The sequence below is a fragment of the Furipterus horrens genome, unplaced genomic scaffold (genome assembly GCF_987537825.1).
Source record: "Furipterus horrens unplaced genomic scaffold, mFurHor1.1.pri manual_scaffold_1, whole genome shotgun sequence".
Classification (NCBI taxonomy): Eukaryota; Metazoa; Chordata; class Mammalia; order Chiroptera; family Furipteridae; genus Furipterus; species Furipterus horrens.
Genome location: NW_028327171.1, coordinates 137,550,620 through 137,568,197, shown reverse-complemented (window position 1 = coordinate 137,568,197; position 17,578 = coordinate 137,550,620). Strand labels below are relative to the sequence as shown.

General features: G+C 31.4%; 1 protein-coding gene across 1 annotated transcript in view; it reads left to right on the top strand.

Moving 5' to 3' along the window:
- LRP1B (LDL receptor related protein 1B) overlaps positions 1 to 17,578 on the top strand; it is a 1,919,366-nt gene that overhangs the window by 1,579,055 nt on the left and 322,733 nt on the right. The window contains exons 44-45 of the mRNA XM_090279551.1: positions 13,262 to 13,454; positions 14,212 to 14,337. Coding sequence (XP_090135677.1) covers positions 13,262 to 13,454; positions 14,212 to 14,337 — 319 coding nt within the window. The remainder of the gene's footprint in view (positions 1 to 13,261; positions 13,455 to 14,211; positions 14,338 to 17,578) is intronic.

Here is a 17,578-nt window from a genome sequence, read left to right as displayed (position 1 = left end):
AGAATGTCTTTTCATTTGAATGAATTAGATGTTTCCTCATGATTAAACTCTAATTAAAAATTTTGGAAACTACAATAATGATATTGTGCCCTTTATAGTGCATTATATCAACAGGTTCATTATACTCATATGTACATTAATGGTAATGTTATCTTTGATCACTTTGTTAAAGTGATGTGATTAAAATGGAAAGTTACTTTTTCATTATGAAATTAATAAATATTCTACTGAAAAGTCTTTGATTTTTAACATTTGTTCATGATTCTTGTCTAAAACAAGTATTTATTGTGGTATGGGTCAAGTGATAATTTTTTAATTTCAAATCCTACATTTGTTAATCGGAAGTCTGCAAGAAAAAGCATTCTCTTGCCCTCTTCTCAGATATTTATTTTTTTATTCAATTATTTATGTAGTATGATTTCATAAATTTGTATAACTTTGTTCTATGTGTTATAATCTATTATTATTATTATGTTATTCAAATGGTCCCAGACATGGACGTTGAAAGTCCCTTTATGTATACACTTGTGTTGACTTGACATACCCCATCATTTTTTAAAGTCCTTACTTTATGGCTCCACAAAGTTTTCCATCTTCATCTTGAACTTTTTCTATCCTAGAATAAATAATATGTTTTGTTGCTGTAATAATTTTCATGTTATTTAAGTTTTGTTTTCAAATTCCCTTTGCTAGTATATAAAAATACAATTGTTCTTTTTATTCTCTAAACTTACTTAGCTCACTAGTTTTACTAACTTTGTTTTTGTGATTCCTTAGACTGTTCTATACAAATGAGCCTGGCACGTATGTCTTTCTTTTTATCGAAACCTAGATAATGTCCATATATTACAAATAACTAAAATGTCTCTTAAATCTCTTTAATGTAGAGTTTCTTTCTGTCTGTTATTTGGGAGGCTTTGTAAATTTTTCTGCTCTAAAAGACTAGGCCTTCCATCTTGCAGACTTTCAAAGTCTGGATTTACATATTGCATGCCATGGCATTGTTTAAAACCTTCGCCTGTCCTTGTATTACCTGGACATTGTAGTTACATTGGACACCATAATGTATTATTTTTAAAGTTGTAACCTATATTTTTTAGTTCTTTAAGAACAAATATGGTGTTTTACTCATTTTTTCCATTAAGATAGCATGGTGTAGTGGTTAAGGGCATTGCTTTTGGAACTGTAATCAATTCATGTCTTCATCACTTCCTTCTTTTAAAAAACTTTTTGTCAAAATTTAGTTCATATACCACACAATTCACCCATTTAAAGTGTACAGTAAAATGGCATTTTTGTATATTTTTAGTGTTGTAAAATCATCATTATGATAAGTTTTAGAACATTTTTATTACACTAAAAAGAAGCATTGTATTCTTTTGCCATCAATCCTCAACTTCCCATTTCACTATTTCTAGACAAGCATGAATATACTTGCTGTCTCCACAGATTTATCTATTCTGGATATTTCCTATCAATAGAACCATACAATATGTGGTCCTCTGTGATTAGCTTATTTCATTTGCATAATGTTTTCAAGGTTCAATAATGTCCTAACATGCATTGGTACTTTATTTTTTTATTATTTACAAAAAATATATATTCTATTGTATAGACATACCACATTTTATTTATCTACTCAACAATCATCAGTTGACGAACATTTGGGTTGTTTCTACTTTTTTGGCTCTTAAGAATAGGGCTACAATGAACATTCATGTACAAATTTTAGGGAGGACTTTGTTTTGATTTCTTTATACCAAATAATAGACTTGGTGATTCGTATAGAAGCTATAATTAAGCATTTGAAGAATTCATAGAATGCTTGCTAATGTGGCTTCACTATTTCACATTCTCACCCCTGTGCATTGGGGTTCTATTTCTCCACATTCTTGACACTTGTTTCCTTTTGTCTTGTGTTTATAGTCATTCGAATATGTGTGAGGTAATATTTCATTGTGACTTTGATTTGCCTTTTCTCGATGGCTAATTACTTCATTCTTTCACTCAACAAATATTAACTACCTAATATGTGCCAGATGCTCTGCTGTACTTAGCATTTATTAGTGCACAAGACAGATTAAGATTCCTACCCTCAGGGAGTTTAAGTTCTAATGGAAGACAGATAATAAGCAGTCAACCTATCAGGTGCAGAGTAGAGTAGCATAAGGGAGTTGAGTGTGACACAGTAGATGGAGACAGTGTATAGTAGGAGATTCAAGAGAAGCCTCATTGAAAAAGTGGTATTTGAGCCAAATCTTGCAGGACTGAGCTAAGTGGCTGTGGTGAAGATACTCTTGGGCATAAAGAACAGCCTGTGTGAAGACCTTATGTGTGTGTCTGTGGTGTATATAAGATATTATCAGGAGGTCATGGCAGCCAGAACAGAAGACCAAGTGAGCAAGGGGAATAGTAGGCGGCAATTCCAGGGAGTTAACAGAAGTAAAGTCAAATAAGGCACTATCGACTATTTCAAGCACGCTGAAGGATTTTGAAGATTAGATGTACAGACACGTTCACATCTGGATATAAGGAGGATATTATTTTTACTTTGTTTTGATTTTTATTGTTAAATTTTTGTTTTGAATTTCCACTTTATCTAATAACCTTAATCAGATAATGTTAATTTTAAATTGGGAGAAATTTCTAAAGCATGTTTATAAATTTTAACAATTATATAAAATCAGACCTGACTGTGCAAAATATTTAGCAATTCTAAAAATAAACAGCATTTAAAAAAATGTCTTATCACTCAAGAAACTGATGACTGTGTTTGCTTCTAAGGAAAAGGACGTGAGATTGAAAGGTAGAGGTGAAAATCAGTGTGTGCATAATTTTGGTAATTATTAAAAATAAGTTGAATTCAATTTGAATATAAATTATGTTCCAGTAAAGTTGATTGAAAAAATAACTATATGCATAGTAAGGAAGATGTGTATATCAAAGTATATATAATCATGCAGCCAGATTTTAGTTTTTAAAAATATTTTATGTCTTTTAATATGGTTAATAAAGAAGAATTTTAGGGTTACATTACCATATATTGGTGAAAATTCAAATACATTTTAAGAACTCACCTTGCCACCATTAAATATATTTTTTATAAATTTCTTCATATTTATTAAACTGATCCTGGAATAGTCTATGGCCACATGTAAAAATTTAATAAGTATAATATAGCAATGTTATAATGATATTATACATTATGTATTATGATTATATATATTACAATATCATATAAATAAAATGTTTAAGTGAATATATTGGTTATAACCTTGAATAACTAAGATTTTGTCACTGCCTTAAAGTGATATTTAACAAATCAATTGAGATTTGGTTTTTGTTTTGTTTGTTTAGGCTAGCAATCATGAGAATTTCAGAACAGTATTAACACCCCTCTCCTCACATACACAACCAACAAAAAGCTTCACTATCAGAATTGTATATCTTGCCACAGCTCAATGTGAATCTCTCAGTTACAGTTCTGATACTAAAGGTGATAGGAGGTTTTTTTTTTTACCTCGAAGTTAATAGGTATAGGCATAATAACCTTTGTAACCCTTAGTACAACCTTACAGTTGACATGTGAGGAAAAATAACGTGAAAGTCAAGAATTTTACCAAACTAGACATTAAATTTGATGATGTGATAATCTTAGTAATTAAAAAAGCATTAAATTTACAAATGGAAATCTAAAGTTTTTTTTTAAGTTGTTTACAGTTTGCAAAACTTAAAAATAGAAAGGACAAGAAGACTATTTAAGATTCTAAACCTACCCTTACAAGCTTATTTAAATCCTGTCACATTCAAACCTAAGTAATTATAGCTAACATTTATGAAAAATTTGCTACGTAACCATGCTAAGTGTTTTATGAATACCATTTAACATTTCCTGAAACTCCATGATGAATATTAATTTTGCTTTCGTTATGTTTGTTGTGGAAAGAGAAGCCCAGAAAAGTGAAGTAGTAAGTCCCAGGTCCCACAGTAAGAATAGGTGCTAGATATGATCTCAGACATTCTGAGTCCAGACCCCATGCTAATTGTCTTAGGCTATACATTCTTTATTTAATAAAAATATAATTTATTTATTTTAATACATTTATTATTTGTCCTTCACTAAAATGCAATCTCTATGAGAGTAAGTGCTTTCTCCATTATGTTCATTATTGTGTCCTTTTTAAAACTGATTTTTTTCATTACCATTTAGTCGTCTTTTACCTCACCTCTCCCCAGCAGTCACCACACTGCTGTCCATGTCCGTGAGTCCTTTTTCCTTTTTGCTCAATCCCTCCACCCCCTCACCCTCACCAGCTGTCATCTTGCTCTCCATCTATAAATCTTTCTTTTTAAGTGTAGTAAGTGTAAAATTAATTTGTTTCAGGCCTTTCTCTTGATAGTTCCTTTCTCATGGAAAAACACATATCCATGCATATAAATTATTATCTTTTCATGCAGGTCCATTTTTTAACTTCTTATAATGTAGCATCTAAAATAATAGTTGATTTTTGTCTAATATTCAACAACTCTATTTGAAAAAATAAGACTTCCATTTTTAATATAGCTTGGACATATGAGATTTTGATTTAATATATACTACTTTGACTAACTCTTCACTTTTTCTGCTAAAATATTCTAAAAACCAGGACAGTAGTATTTAGGCAATGACCTAGAGATTAATGGCAGTGAAATAGTTATCCAAGTCACAAATATGATCCTAAGATTATATTTACAGACCTTCAGTAAAACACAAATGTTGGTAATACCAGCATTTTATCTACATATATTATTCAAATACAGTACAAAACTGAGTTCAAAGTTCTTTAAAAAAAAGATTAATAAATAAATCCCAAAACAAGGTAAAAAAATTTTAATCATCACTAATTTACTTACTGATTTAATCCATAAATAATCATTGAATGTTAAATATGTTCTGGACTTAGGCTACAAAAGTGAAAAGATAGAATACTTGATTTCAAATATGTCAGCCTTGCCAGGGATATGGAAAAAATATAAGTTATCATGATATACTCTGATGAGTGTTATAATGAATGTGTGTAAAAGCTGTCTGGATATGCTTTCAAAAGCTGGAAAAAGATTCACAAAGGAAGTCATTCTTGAATTGTGTCTCAAAGTGAATGTTTTGAGAACAAATTCAAAGCAGAAAAAACTTACCGAAGAATATATTTAGTTTTTTTAAAAGTTTATTATTTATTAATACAAATCAACTTTATGAGTCTGAAACTGTCTAGATACATCTAAATCAGGATATTGTAATTAATTAATATATTTTATGCTAAAATTATTGGTGATACATTGGTTATTCAATACCAATTAAAATCTTTATAAAGTTTTAATATATATTTTAAGCATATTTTATTGATTATTTTGTTACAGTAGTCCCAATTTTTTTCCCTTTGCTCCCCTCTGCCCAGTACCCCCATTCCCTTCAGCAATTCCACCCCCCTTAGTTCATGTCCATGGGTTGTGCATATAGTTCTTTGGCTTCACCATTTCCTATATTATTCTTAACATCCCCTTGTCTATTTTGTACCAACCAATTATGTTTCTTAATCCCTGGACCATTTCCCCATTTCTCTCCCTTCTCCTTCCCAGCTGATAACCCTCCAAATGATTCTGTTTCTATTCTGGTTTCTTTAGTTGGATTATGTTTATATTATTTAAATTCAGTTGTTGATAGTTGTGAGTTTGTTGTCATTTTAATGTTCATGATTTTGATCTTTTTTTTTTAAGTCTCTTTAATATTTTATATAATAATAGCTTGGTGATGATGAACTCGTTTAGCTTTACCTTGTCTGGGAAGCACTTCATTTGTCCTTCCATTTTAAATGATAGCTTTGCTGGATAGAGTAATCTTAATTGTAAGTCCTTGCTTTTCATTACCTTGAATATTTCTTGCTAGCCCCTTCTTGCCTGCAAAGTTTCCTTTGAGAAATCAGCTGATAGTCTTATAGGCACTGCTTTGTAGGTAACTCTCTGCTTTTCTCTTGCTGCTTTTAAGATTCTTTCTTTATCTCGATTCTTTGGCGTTTTAATGATGATGTGTCCTGGTGTGGGCCTTTTTGGGTCTAGCTTGTTTGGAACTCTCTGTGCTTCCTGGAGTTCCCTATAAATTTTTTTAAAGAAATAAATTAAAAAATCATCAGGTTTGTATGGAACCACAAGAAAACCCAAGAGCAAAAGCAATTCTGAGGAAAAAGATTGAAGTCAGAGGGATCTTACTCCCTGACTTCAAGTTATATTCTATAGTGCTGATAATCAAAACAGCATGGTATAAATGAGTAAATAAAATCTTTAAAATAAACAGCATAGAATTGGCAGAAAAATAGGCATGTAGACCAATGGAACAAAATTGGGAACCCCGAAATGAATTACATGTATATGGGCAAATAATTTTTGACAAAGGAGCCAAAAAGATACAACAGAGAAAAGACAGCAGTAAAAGGTGCTGGGAAAATCAGAAAGGCACATGCAAAATAATGAAACTAGACTGCTCTTTGACCCATTATACAAAAAGTAACTCAAAGTAAATCAAAGACCTACATATAAGACCTGAAACAATAAGTTACATAAAGCAAAACACAAGTACTAACTTATGAACCTTGGTCTTAGAGAAAAATTTATGAATTTGACTCCAATGGCAAGGGAAAGAAAGGCAAAATAAGTGAATGGGACTATTTCAAACTAAAAAGATCTGCACACACACAAAAAAACTGCCAACAAAACAAAAAGGAGAAGATATTTGCAAACACTAGCTCTGACAAGGGAATAATATTCAAAATATATTAAAAATTCATAGAACTCAAAAGAAAACAAATAATCCAATTAAAAAGAGGGAGAGGCCCTGAACAGATACTTCCCCCCCCAAAACATAAAAATGTTCAAAAGATATATGAAAACATGCTCAACTTCACTAGCTATTAGGGAAATGCAAATCAAAAGTAAATCAGAAATTTTGATGTTATAATTTTACAAGACCAGTGCTCTAACCCCTGAGCTATGGAGCCCTCTCGTTGATGTTATAATTTTAATAACTAATCATATATGAATACAGGACACAATGTTAGAACCTTGTCCAGTTTCATTCAGGAGTGGCTATAACACTTCAGAAATATCACAGTTTCTTTTTTTCTCATAAGTTTTCTGTGTAATCTAGGGAATATTTTACCATTCCTCCTTTGAAAAAGGAACAAAGCTAAGTCACTGACTTTTATTCTTCCATGTTAGAGGTTAGAAGACTGAGTCTCAAGAAGCCAAAATGCTTATCCAAGGAAAAACAATGAATCCTTGAATAGGCTTCTTTGTACTGCTTATTTCAGAAATACCTCCAGATCCTTTCTCAACCCTCATCCACCTGTTCTTTTTTTTCCCCAAAGGCTTACCTGAGTGTTCAGCTGATTCCCTTGTCCTCTGACTATTGGTTGAGTTTGGTCAATTGAGAGATCAGAGGGAAAGACTGTAAAATCAAAGTAATTAATTATTTTAATCTTCCTCAATGAAGGATTTGCCTCTCTAGAAAGACTGGTAACTCCTTTCACACATTTGGCAGTCTTTTAGATGATTGCTGTGAATGTTGTTCTTTTCCAATTCTGTTGGATACTAACAACATTGAGACATTTTATGTTCTTCAAACTCACTCAGGCAAGGTGAATATAGCTTTGTATTCTTAAATACGTCTCAGGTTTAAGTTACTTATATATCACAAAACCATTTTTCCAAGGCTAAAGCAACTATAATAGTGTCTCTGCAATCTGCAGTTGTGTCTTTGCAACATTTTGCCATGTCTGGCCAAGGCAGGGCCCAAGTTGCCATTTCTCATAATGATCGCTTACAATCTTGTAAGTGAGGCAGACAGCTGCGGAATTTCAGAAGCCTCCTGCCTGCTTGACTTCTAAACTATTTGATTTTACATTTAGCATCTGGGTGTTGTAAATATGTTGTTTAGTTTATAAAACTGAATATTTCTGTATCCCTTGATTAGTTCCAGTACTTCTACCAATAAAGCATCAACGAAGTTCTAAGACGAAAAAGGCATATGATTAGAGACTAAATTCTCAACACATAACTTCCAGTCTACCTGGCATCACCAAGTTAATCATCTACCTATAAAGACATTTGAAATTAAGTGACTGTGTCAGAAAATGAATTTTCTAAGTGAACGTGAATTATTATTTTGAAACAATAAGCTATGTATAGGTTCAAGGTGAAAGTGCCTCAAAATTATGCCATAATTATGCATTACCATATAACACAATATAGTGTAATTTATGATTGCAAAGCTTTCTGCCCCATAAACAAAGATGGTGGTTAGGCTTGCAAGGTGCAGCATTTTCAGTATTTGTGAACTTATGAAAAAAATGTTTTAACATGGAGATGAAAAAGTGTGATTTATTAAATTTCACTTTTCTGTTTCACATGCCTAACCAGTGAAATGAGTTGCCTGGGGGGTCAGTTTGATTTGTTTTTTTGTTGTTGTTGTTTGTTTGTTTTTTTAATTTTATTTATTTTTAGAGAGAGGGAGAGAAACATCAATGTGTGGTTGCCTCATGCTCACCTGCAACTGGGGACCTGGCCTGCAACCCAGGCATGTGCCCTCACAGGGAATCGAACTGGCAACCCTTTGGTTCACAGGCCGGCACTCAATCCACTGAGCACACCATCCAGGGCGTCAGTTCAATTCTTAGTTGAACTTATTGTAACCTATAGAAGCCTTGTGCATAATTATAGGCTGAGTTTAATGTTGCTTTATCCCTATGTCTCTGTGTCTGCTGAAGTAGATAAGCAAACTACTGTCTACAGAAATGTTAGAACTTAGAAGTACACTTAAACTGTGAGTGTTGCTCGGCCCCTCCTTATGCCTGGTTTGGAGAGCTAACCCAAGGCAGCCACCAGCGTTTCATAATCTGTAATTTTGGAAAACTATTGAGGAATATAAGGGGCATTGAAGCTACACCTTGGAGAATAAATAGAAAATGCACACTTATTATAACCTATTCAATTATCAAGTGGCACCAAATGCACTGTAGGGGAAAAAAAACTCAGTGCCAGTAAAAATAGTATTTATTCTGTCCCCTTTCACCCCTCTACTTGCTGCTACTCAGCTTCCTTTTACCATTTTTCTCCCCTTGTTTCCACAATATTACAATCCGAAGCTGTAATCAGTAGGAGACATAAATGATAGTGGTTTTACCCCATCTTGGCTGGCACCGGAAGTCCCATCAACTTACTTTTAAATGAATACGATAGCATACACTATGACACTAATTTGTAAAAAGTAAAAATGCATACAGTAGTCCCTCTCTATATTGCAATTCACTTATCACGGCCTCACTGTATCACTGGATTTAAAAATATATATTATATTTAATTATTTATCATGGATTTTTCACTGTATCGTGGTATTTTGTGGTACAGTATATGTATGTTAAAGTTACAAAGGTTCAAGAGTGTGGAATATGTTTAAGAACATAAGTAGTGTTTATAAAAGTGTGGAAAATGTTAATAAGGGAGTGGGAAAGGTTAATAAAAGACTGGGGATGGTTTATAAGTGTGTGGGAAGGGTTTATAAAGCCTCAAAATATATATCAATACTAAAATAAATGTAAGGTTTCTATTTTGCAGATTTTCACCTATTGCTGGGGGGTCTAGAATGTAATACCCATGATAAGTGAGGAAATACTGTATTCTTAACCTCAAAATGATGAGTAATTATTATTGTGTGGTAAGATTATTATTTTTCTATACTTTCAGTGTTTTATAATTCTTGATATTCAAATTTAACTTCCAAATTAGTAACATTGGCAACACCTGGAAAGATTTTTAGAAATGAATACTCTCAGATTTCTACTCCTGACCCAGTGAATCAGAATCTGCATTTTCACAAAATCCCAATGCATATTAGAGTTTGAGAAATGTTGCTTTGCAGAACAGAAATTACTTATAGTCTAAATAAAAATGAAGTAATTATTTTTGTCTCATTTGAATTTTATTGAGAAATAATTGTCATATGTCACTGTATAAGTTTAAGGAATACAACATGATGGTTTGATTAACATACAGGGTGGGGCAAAAGTACATGTACAATAGTTCATGTGAAAAATAATACAATAATTAAGAAATAATAATACAGGGATAAATTCTGATTTGCATACCCTCAATTGTGAACCTATTTTTGCCCTACCTTGTATACAGTAGTCCCTCTCTATATCGCGGTTCACTTACCAGGGCCTCACTGTATCACAGGATTTTAAAAAATATTATATTTAATTATTATCATGGATTTTTCACTATATTGTGGGATTTTGCGGTACTGTCTACATGTGTTGTTAAAGTTAAATAGGTTAAAAAGTATAGAATAAATATAAGATTCCTACATCACAGAGGTGGGAGTCTGGAATGTAATACGCAGGATAAGTGAGGGAATACTGTATTCCAAAATGACTATCACAATAGGTTCCACTAACTTCCATCTTCTCATATAGACACAGTAGAAAGAAAAGAAAGAAAAATGATCTTTTGTGATAAGAACTCAGGATTAACTGTGTTAACAACTTTACTATGTATCATATGCAGTGTTAGCAAGATCGAGTTCTACATTGTACCCCTAGTAGTTATTTATTTACCTTGTAACTGAAACTTTGTACCTTTGATTACCTTCCAGTCCTCCCTTCTCTCACCCTCTACTTCTGATATCCAAGTCTGATCTCTTTTTCTGTAAGTTTTGGTGTTTTTGATTTGTTTGTTTTCAATTTCATATTTAAATGAGATCATACAGTGCTAGCCTTTCTCTAACTTTACTTAACAGTGCCTTCAAGGTCCATCCATGTTGTTGCAAATAATAGCGTGTCATTTTTTTTATGGCCTTTGTAAATAATGCTTATGAATATGGGAGTGCTGATACCTTTTCAAGTTAGTGTTTTCATTTTCTTTGGATATATTTCCAGACATGAAATGACTAAATCTTATGGCAGTTCTAATTTTTTCTCTGTAGTAACAAAATTTAATTAAGTCAATTAAAAGTTTTATTTTAAAATCTATTTATGTAAATTATTTTTCAATTACAGATAACATACAATATTATATTAGTTTCAGGTGTACAACATAGTGATTGGACATTTATATACCTTACAAAGTGACCAACTCAAAAGTCTAGCACCCACTTGACACTATATATACTTATTACATTATTTACTACATTTCCTATTCTGTAGTTTACTTTCCCATGACTATTATTATAGTGGTAGTTTGTACTTCTTAACTTCTTTTATCATTTTACTCATCCCTCCAACTCCTCTTTCATCTGCCAACCAAATTTTATTTCTACGTTTATAAATTTGTTTTGTTCTTGTTTATTCATTTATGCATTCTGTTTTTCAGATTCCACATGTAAGTAAGGTTATTATCATATTTGTCTTTCTCTGTCTGACTTATTTCACTTAGAATAATACCCTCTGGGTTCATCCATGATATTAAACTACACTACAAGGTTATAGTAATCAAAACAGCATGACTACTATTTTATATAGCTTATGACTTATATTTTCATTGTCTTAACCAGTATTATTTGAAAAGTAAAAGTTTTATATTTTGATTAAGTTCAATTTATCACTCTTTTTAAAGGATCACATTTTTTGTGTCATTTTGCTAATAAAGCTTTGCCTAACTAAAGATTGTGGAGATTTTCTCCCATGTTTTTGTTTAGAAGTTTTATAGTTTAAAATTTTATATTTAGGACTATAATTTACTTTTAGTCAGTTTTTGTATATGGATGATAGTTTTATTGCATATACATATTCAATTGTTGAAGTACCGTTTATTGAAAATATTATCCTGTTTGTTTCAATAACCTATGCACTTCTGTCAAAAATTAGTTATCTATATATATGTGAGCCAGCTTGTGAACTCTCTGTTCTGTATTACTAATGTATTTCTCTATTTTCCAAAACTGCTTTGTCTTAGCAACTGTAAATTTATAATGTCTTGAAATAGGGTAGCGTTAGTTTTACAACATCTTTTATTGTCATTGCTTTTATTATTCTAGGTTTTTGTAATTCTATATAAATTATGGATTAGCTTGTCAATTTTTGAAAATAGCTGCAGGATTTTTATTTAGATTAAATATCATTTATTTATCTGAGGAGAGATGGCATCTTAACAATATTGAATCTTCAAAATTGTAAATAGATCATAACTGTATTTAGGATTTTGTTAATTTCTCTTCACAATGTTTTGTAGTTTTCCAGTTATTATAAATATTTTTATATTATAACTAGGTATTCCATGTTGATGCTATTGTAAAATTTTTAATTTTCACTTGCTTATTACTACTCTATGGAAATTATTATAGCAATCTTGCATCCTGCAACTTTAATAAATTTGTTAGTTACTTTAAGCAGCTTTTTTTTCACAGATTCTATTGAAATTTTTTATGTAGAGGATTATGTCACCTGCAAATAAATGTAATTTGATATTTTCCCACTAATTTGGATGCATTTTTTTGTGTTCATTTTTTATTATACCTGCTAGAAACTGTAGGATGTTATTGATTATAAGTACTAAGATTGATTATTTCTATCTTGTTTTGAGTTTTATATTTCTTTTTTTTTTTTTTTTTTTAGGAAGGGATGCTAGATTCTACTAAAAAATTTCCCTGCTTTTATTGAGATCTTTACATAACTTTTCCTTTTTTGTCTGTTAAAATGGTAAATTACACTGATAAACTTTTAAAATGCTAAATAAATCTGTACTCCTGGAATAAATCCCACTGATCATTATGTGTTATCCACTGTATTGTTCTCAACTTTTATTTTTAGTTTTATTGTTATTTTATTTTATTTTTGTTTTTTATTTTATTGATTTTTCTTCTAATATTTTTTCACTTTACTTTGGGTTTAACTTATTTTCTTTTAGTTTCTTAAAGTGAAAGCTGAGGTCATTAATTTGTGACTTATTTTATCATCTCTTTCTGAATATTGGCTCAGTGGTAAATGGAAATATACTAAAATATTAAGTATACATATTGTGAAAGATAAGGATAATTAAGATAATTAAAATAAACTGTAAAGAATATTATAATAGTACACTTAGTATAATAATACACTTAGTGAATTTTTATCTGATGATTTCCATTGATTACATCCAACTAATCTTAATTCCTTGTTTTTTTTTAAAGCAAAAGTAGGTATGCATATAGGAGTAAATTTATCTTTATCTTAAAAATATATATTTTAATTTATTTCAGGTTGTTGTCAAATCTGGGCCAGGAACTTTCCTCAGTTTAGCTGTTTATGACAACTATATCTTCTGGTCAGACTGGGGAAGAAGAGCTATCCTACGTTCTAACAAGTACACAGGAGGAGATACAAAAATTCTTCGTTCTGATATTCCACATCAGCCTATGGGAATCATAGCTGTTGCCAATGACACCAATAGCTGTAAGTTACAATAGAAAGCAAATTTATTTCTTAATTATATAATTTCTAAAACTATCTTTTTCACCACCATAATCAGATTTATTGTTACATTATACAAGATTTCCTCCTTTCTAGCTTCTGTCCAAGCAGAAATGTCTACCTGTTTGTCTCTATGTATTTTAGTAATACTTAGTTGGATTTTGTTTTGTTAAAGTTCCTGGGGATAGGATTCAGGATTTGACATTTCAATATGTTAAAATTATCTAAAAGATTTAAGGTAAAACTGTGGTTCTTTATCATAAAAAACAATTATTTTTTAATTATTTGTTTCGCAGATTCTATTCTCTCTCATTCCTCATATCTTTGAAAATTCAAATCAAATTGTTTCCCTGAAAATATTATAGTACCTTGTAATAAGCCAGCTTTGTACTTGGGATTAAAAATTTCTGAATCACTGGAAGACCTACAAGATTGCTGTTTGTAGTATTGGTGTGATTTCTAGTAGTACTAGTGCATTCAATGCTACGATATCCTTGATAAATATGATAGATGGTGTAGTGATCTGTGTTGCATATTTTTCTAATATTTTAAAATCTTTTAGATTTTCAGAAGTCCTGGATCTCTTTTTTGTGAGTTATTTTGTTCTTTCTTTATTCTTTCTCTCATTCCTATTTTCCTTCTTTCTTTCAAGATCAAGGTACAGTTTCCTGTTAATCTATGTCTAACATAGAACAGGAATTCAATATAACATGTTATCAATAAAACTTTATCATTGCAGGTGAACTTTCTCCGTGTGCTTTATTGAATGGAGGTTGCCATGACCTGTGCCTTTTAACTCCTAATGGAAGAGTAAATTGTTCCTGCAGAGGAGATCGAATATTGCTAGAAGACAACAAATGTGTGGGTAAGTAAAGAGATTCCGAATGTGAGATGACATACTGCTCAAAATGGCATACATGGAGACATTGGCACTGTTTTACTACATTCATGAAGTGATACTCTTCTCCAACATTAAAGGCCCATTTGGCTTATCTGTACATTCTTGAAAAACTCAGCTCACCATTCAACTTTGTTATAGCAACATATGGTTGAAAATGTTAACAAAACAGTGACAAATAGTGTCACTGATTGTGGGCTGCAAGATACTGGGCTGGCTAGAAAAATACCTGTACACAGTGATCATCTGAGAAGTTCTTAGGACTTTGAAAATTCAATCAACAGCAAAATTAGCCAAAGCTAAAATAAACCATTATATAGGCTGGTATCCTATCCTTGTAGTAAAATCACTTATAGTCTAACAGGGTATGTAAATGAGAGAGAATGTCTCCTGCAGCTTATTTGTAGTAATTTCCAAACTCTTAATGAAGAATGTAACATTGCAGCCTTGCATGATGTTTATACCTCTCACAGGCATTAAAATCTTTAATCAGTATGTATACTTATTAACAACCAAGTGTCAAAAACTGTTACTAAAATAAATAAGGGTCCAAGTGTCCAATGTTGCCACAAAATATTAGCCAGCAACATTAAAAGAAATGTTAATTTCTCTTTAACAGTCAGATGTTCTGTGTATATGGGAAAGAAGCTTCTTACTGAAAATTGGTGGACTCACTCACAGGAAGTGTCATTTTTTGACATTTTTTTCTCCCTTCAATTATATGTTCAAACCTTTTTATCTTAGAAATTCAGAAGAGCTGGGTGTGTCTACATCATAAAAATATTCATATTCAGTCTTTTTTTTGTTTGTTTGTTTGTTACCAGGATGATCATCTTTTACCTACTGTTTAATACAAGTGCTTTGACATCATTTGGTTTACCTTGGAAATTACTGCACCTAATACAAGAATTTAAACATATCTTCTCACTTGGGAAATTGGTAACACAACCCAAAAAGGCACCTCTTAGCAAAAGAAGTAAAATACTTTCATTTAAAATTATGCCCAAGTAAATGAGGAAATAATGCAATTGGTCAGAGAACTTTAATTGAAGCTAGCCAATATCAATAATTCAGGCCACAAATTCTCATATTTAGTTATCATTTATCATTTCCCTGAATTGCTTAGGCAATTGCTTAAACTCTCTCTTTCAGTTTGCCTTTGTGGTTTCAGCTATAATGGTCTGGATCTGATGTCATTTGTAAGCTTGCAGTATTAGCCATGCATTAGAATCACTCATGTTTCTTTCACAGGTGACTACAGTAGTGAAGTGTTGTCTTTGGTCAAAACAGCAAGGCTTCTTTGTATACAGTGGTCACTTGTCCTTGCTACAAAATAGATTACATACATCTGTCTCTACTAAGCCACCCTTTTCTCTCTGTTGAGAGGAAATGAATCCAACTGAAACTGTCATTTTAAACAAGCACAGTTGTATTCACATAGTGATGGTGAATTTCTCAGAGCTGATAAAACTTTATAAAGTCATCCTGTATCCATTTGGCATTCATATTGAAATCCTGTGGTCCAGCAGAGAGATTGGGACGTAATTCTTGTCTACTCCTTGTCAGATTCATCTTTGGGGAATGAAGACATTTCTGGCATATCTATATCCTCATCTGAATTAGTTCACCCAGAGAAGTTCATGAATGTTAATGTTAGTGTTAAAGTGGTGAAAGGCCATTTATTAACCCCTACCTGAGGGCAAAGAAGGGAAAATTATTTGTTGTCATGCACTTGAGAAAAAGATTAAGCAATTCCATTTTACACAACATTGCTAACCTTATCAATACTCATAACAGAAAAATGAATAGCAAATAGAATTAGATAAAGTAATTATCTTGTAAAAGAATTAGAAGACAGCTGAACCACATTTTGGTTTCCAGAAAGATGGAGAAAAACTTAATAGTGTTTCATCAAATTAATGTACCTAAGCATGAATTGTGCTCATACAGTGTTTGCATAATAAAAACATACTTATTGTGAATGATTTTTGTTTTTCCCCTCAAAATCATAACTATAAAAGTAAAAATATGGCATTTTCCATCATAAAAATTAATTTTAATTGGAAGTGAGATATTAAAAAGAGTAAATTTAAGATAGACTAAATAAGCTCAGAATGTCAATAGACTCTCAGTAAGTGACTGAATTTTGTTCAGTTTATGATCTAAGGTATATGGTAATGCTGACACCATTCTTAATGCTTATTCCTTTAAAGTTAATGATATTTTTTAAGTATTAATTCTTTGTTGATTTCTCTAAAATGGCATTTTACTTTAGCTACTGACCAGTGAAGTTTAAACTGCACCAAGAAAAATAAAAATAAAATATCTTTGGAGGGTGTTACTATTATTTAAAGAATTCAGTAAGTCATACATAGATAGATGATAGTTGGTAGACAGATAGATAATATATAGATATTCTGTTTAAGTGACTTCAATTATAATAATAATAAAGAAATAAAACCCTGGAGAATTTAGAATATTAGAGGCTGTTTAATTTAATCTTCCTGAAATAAAAATTAAAAATAAATTGACAGAAGACTGTAAAATTAAACTATGGTTCTTGTATTAGTAGAGACAAATAAATTCTATTTACTTCCAACATAATTAGCATGACTGAACTTTAGCATACAGTTATTAAACAAGAACTGAAGTGAGTACAAGCTAGGAAGCAACACAAAATACAATGAAAAATTGGATTCCAAAAGTTAACTAGTAAACCTATTTTTAAGAATAAAAATGTCTATTTTTCCTTAGATCTTTCTAAAACAGGGATCACATACTAGCATTCCAAGAATAAACTTAGCTGTAGAAAGGCCTTCTGTATTTTGCAGTTGTGGCCTGTGCTCATAAATTGGGCAAACCACATGAAAACTCAGACTTTTAATTTCTAATAAAAAATCTTGAGATTTAGAGTTGGGAAGATATGGTAGCAGTCCGTTGGAACCCATAAACATCTGTGCATAGTCTTTGTAAGTTATCATTGTTCAGCTCATCCCACAGAATTCTGTGCATTTCAAAGAGCAGGTGCTGGTAATGTGTGGAAGGAAGAAACTGTCTGCTTGGTGCCACCATGAATAAACCAAGTGACTGATGATAATATTTTTAGCAATGTTAATACTTCTGAATGATAGAAACTGCAAAAGAGATTTCTTCTGAAGTTAGATAGTGAGGAAGACCAGTTGAAGGTAAAATTTAAATTAGATAAATC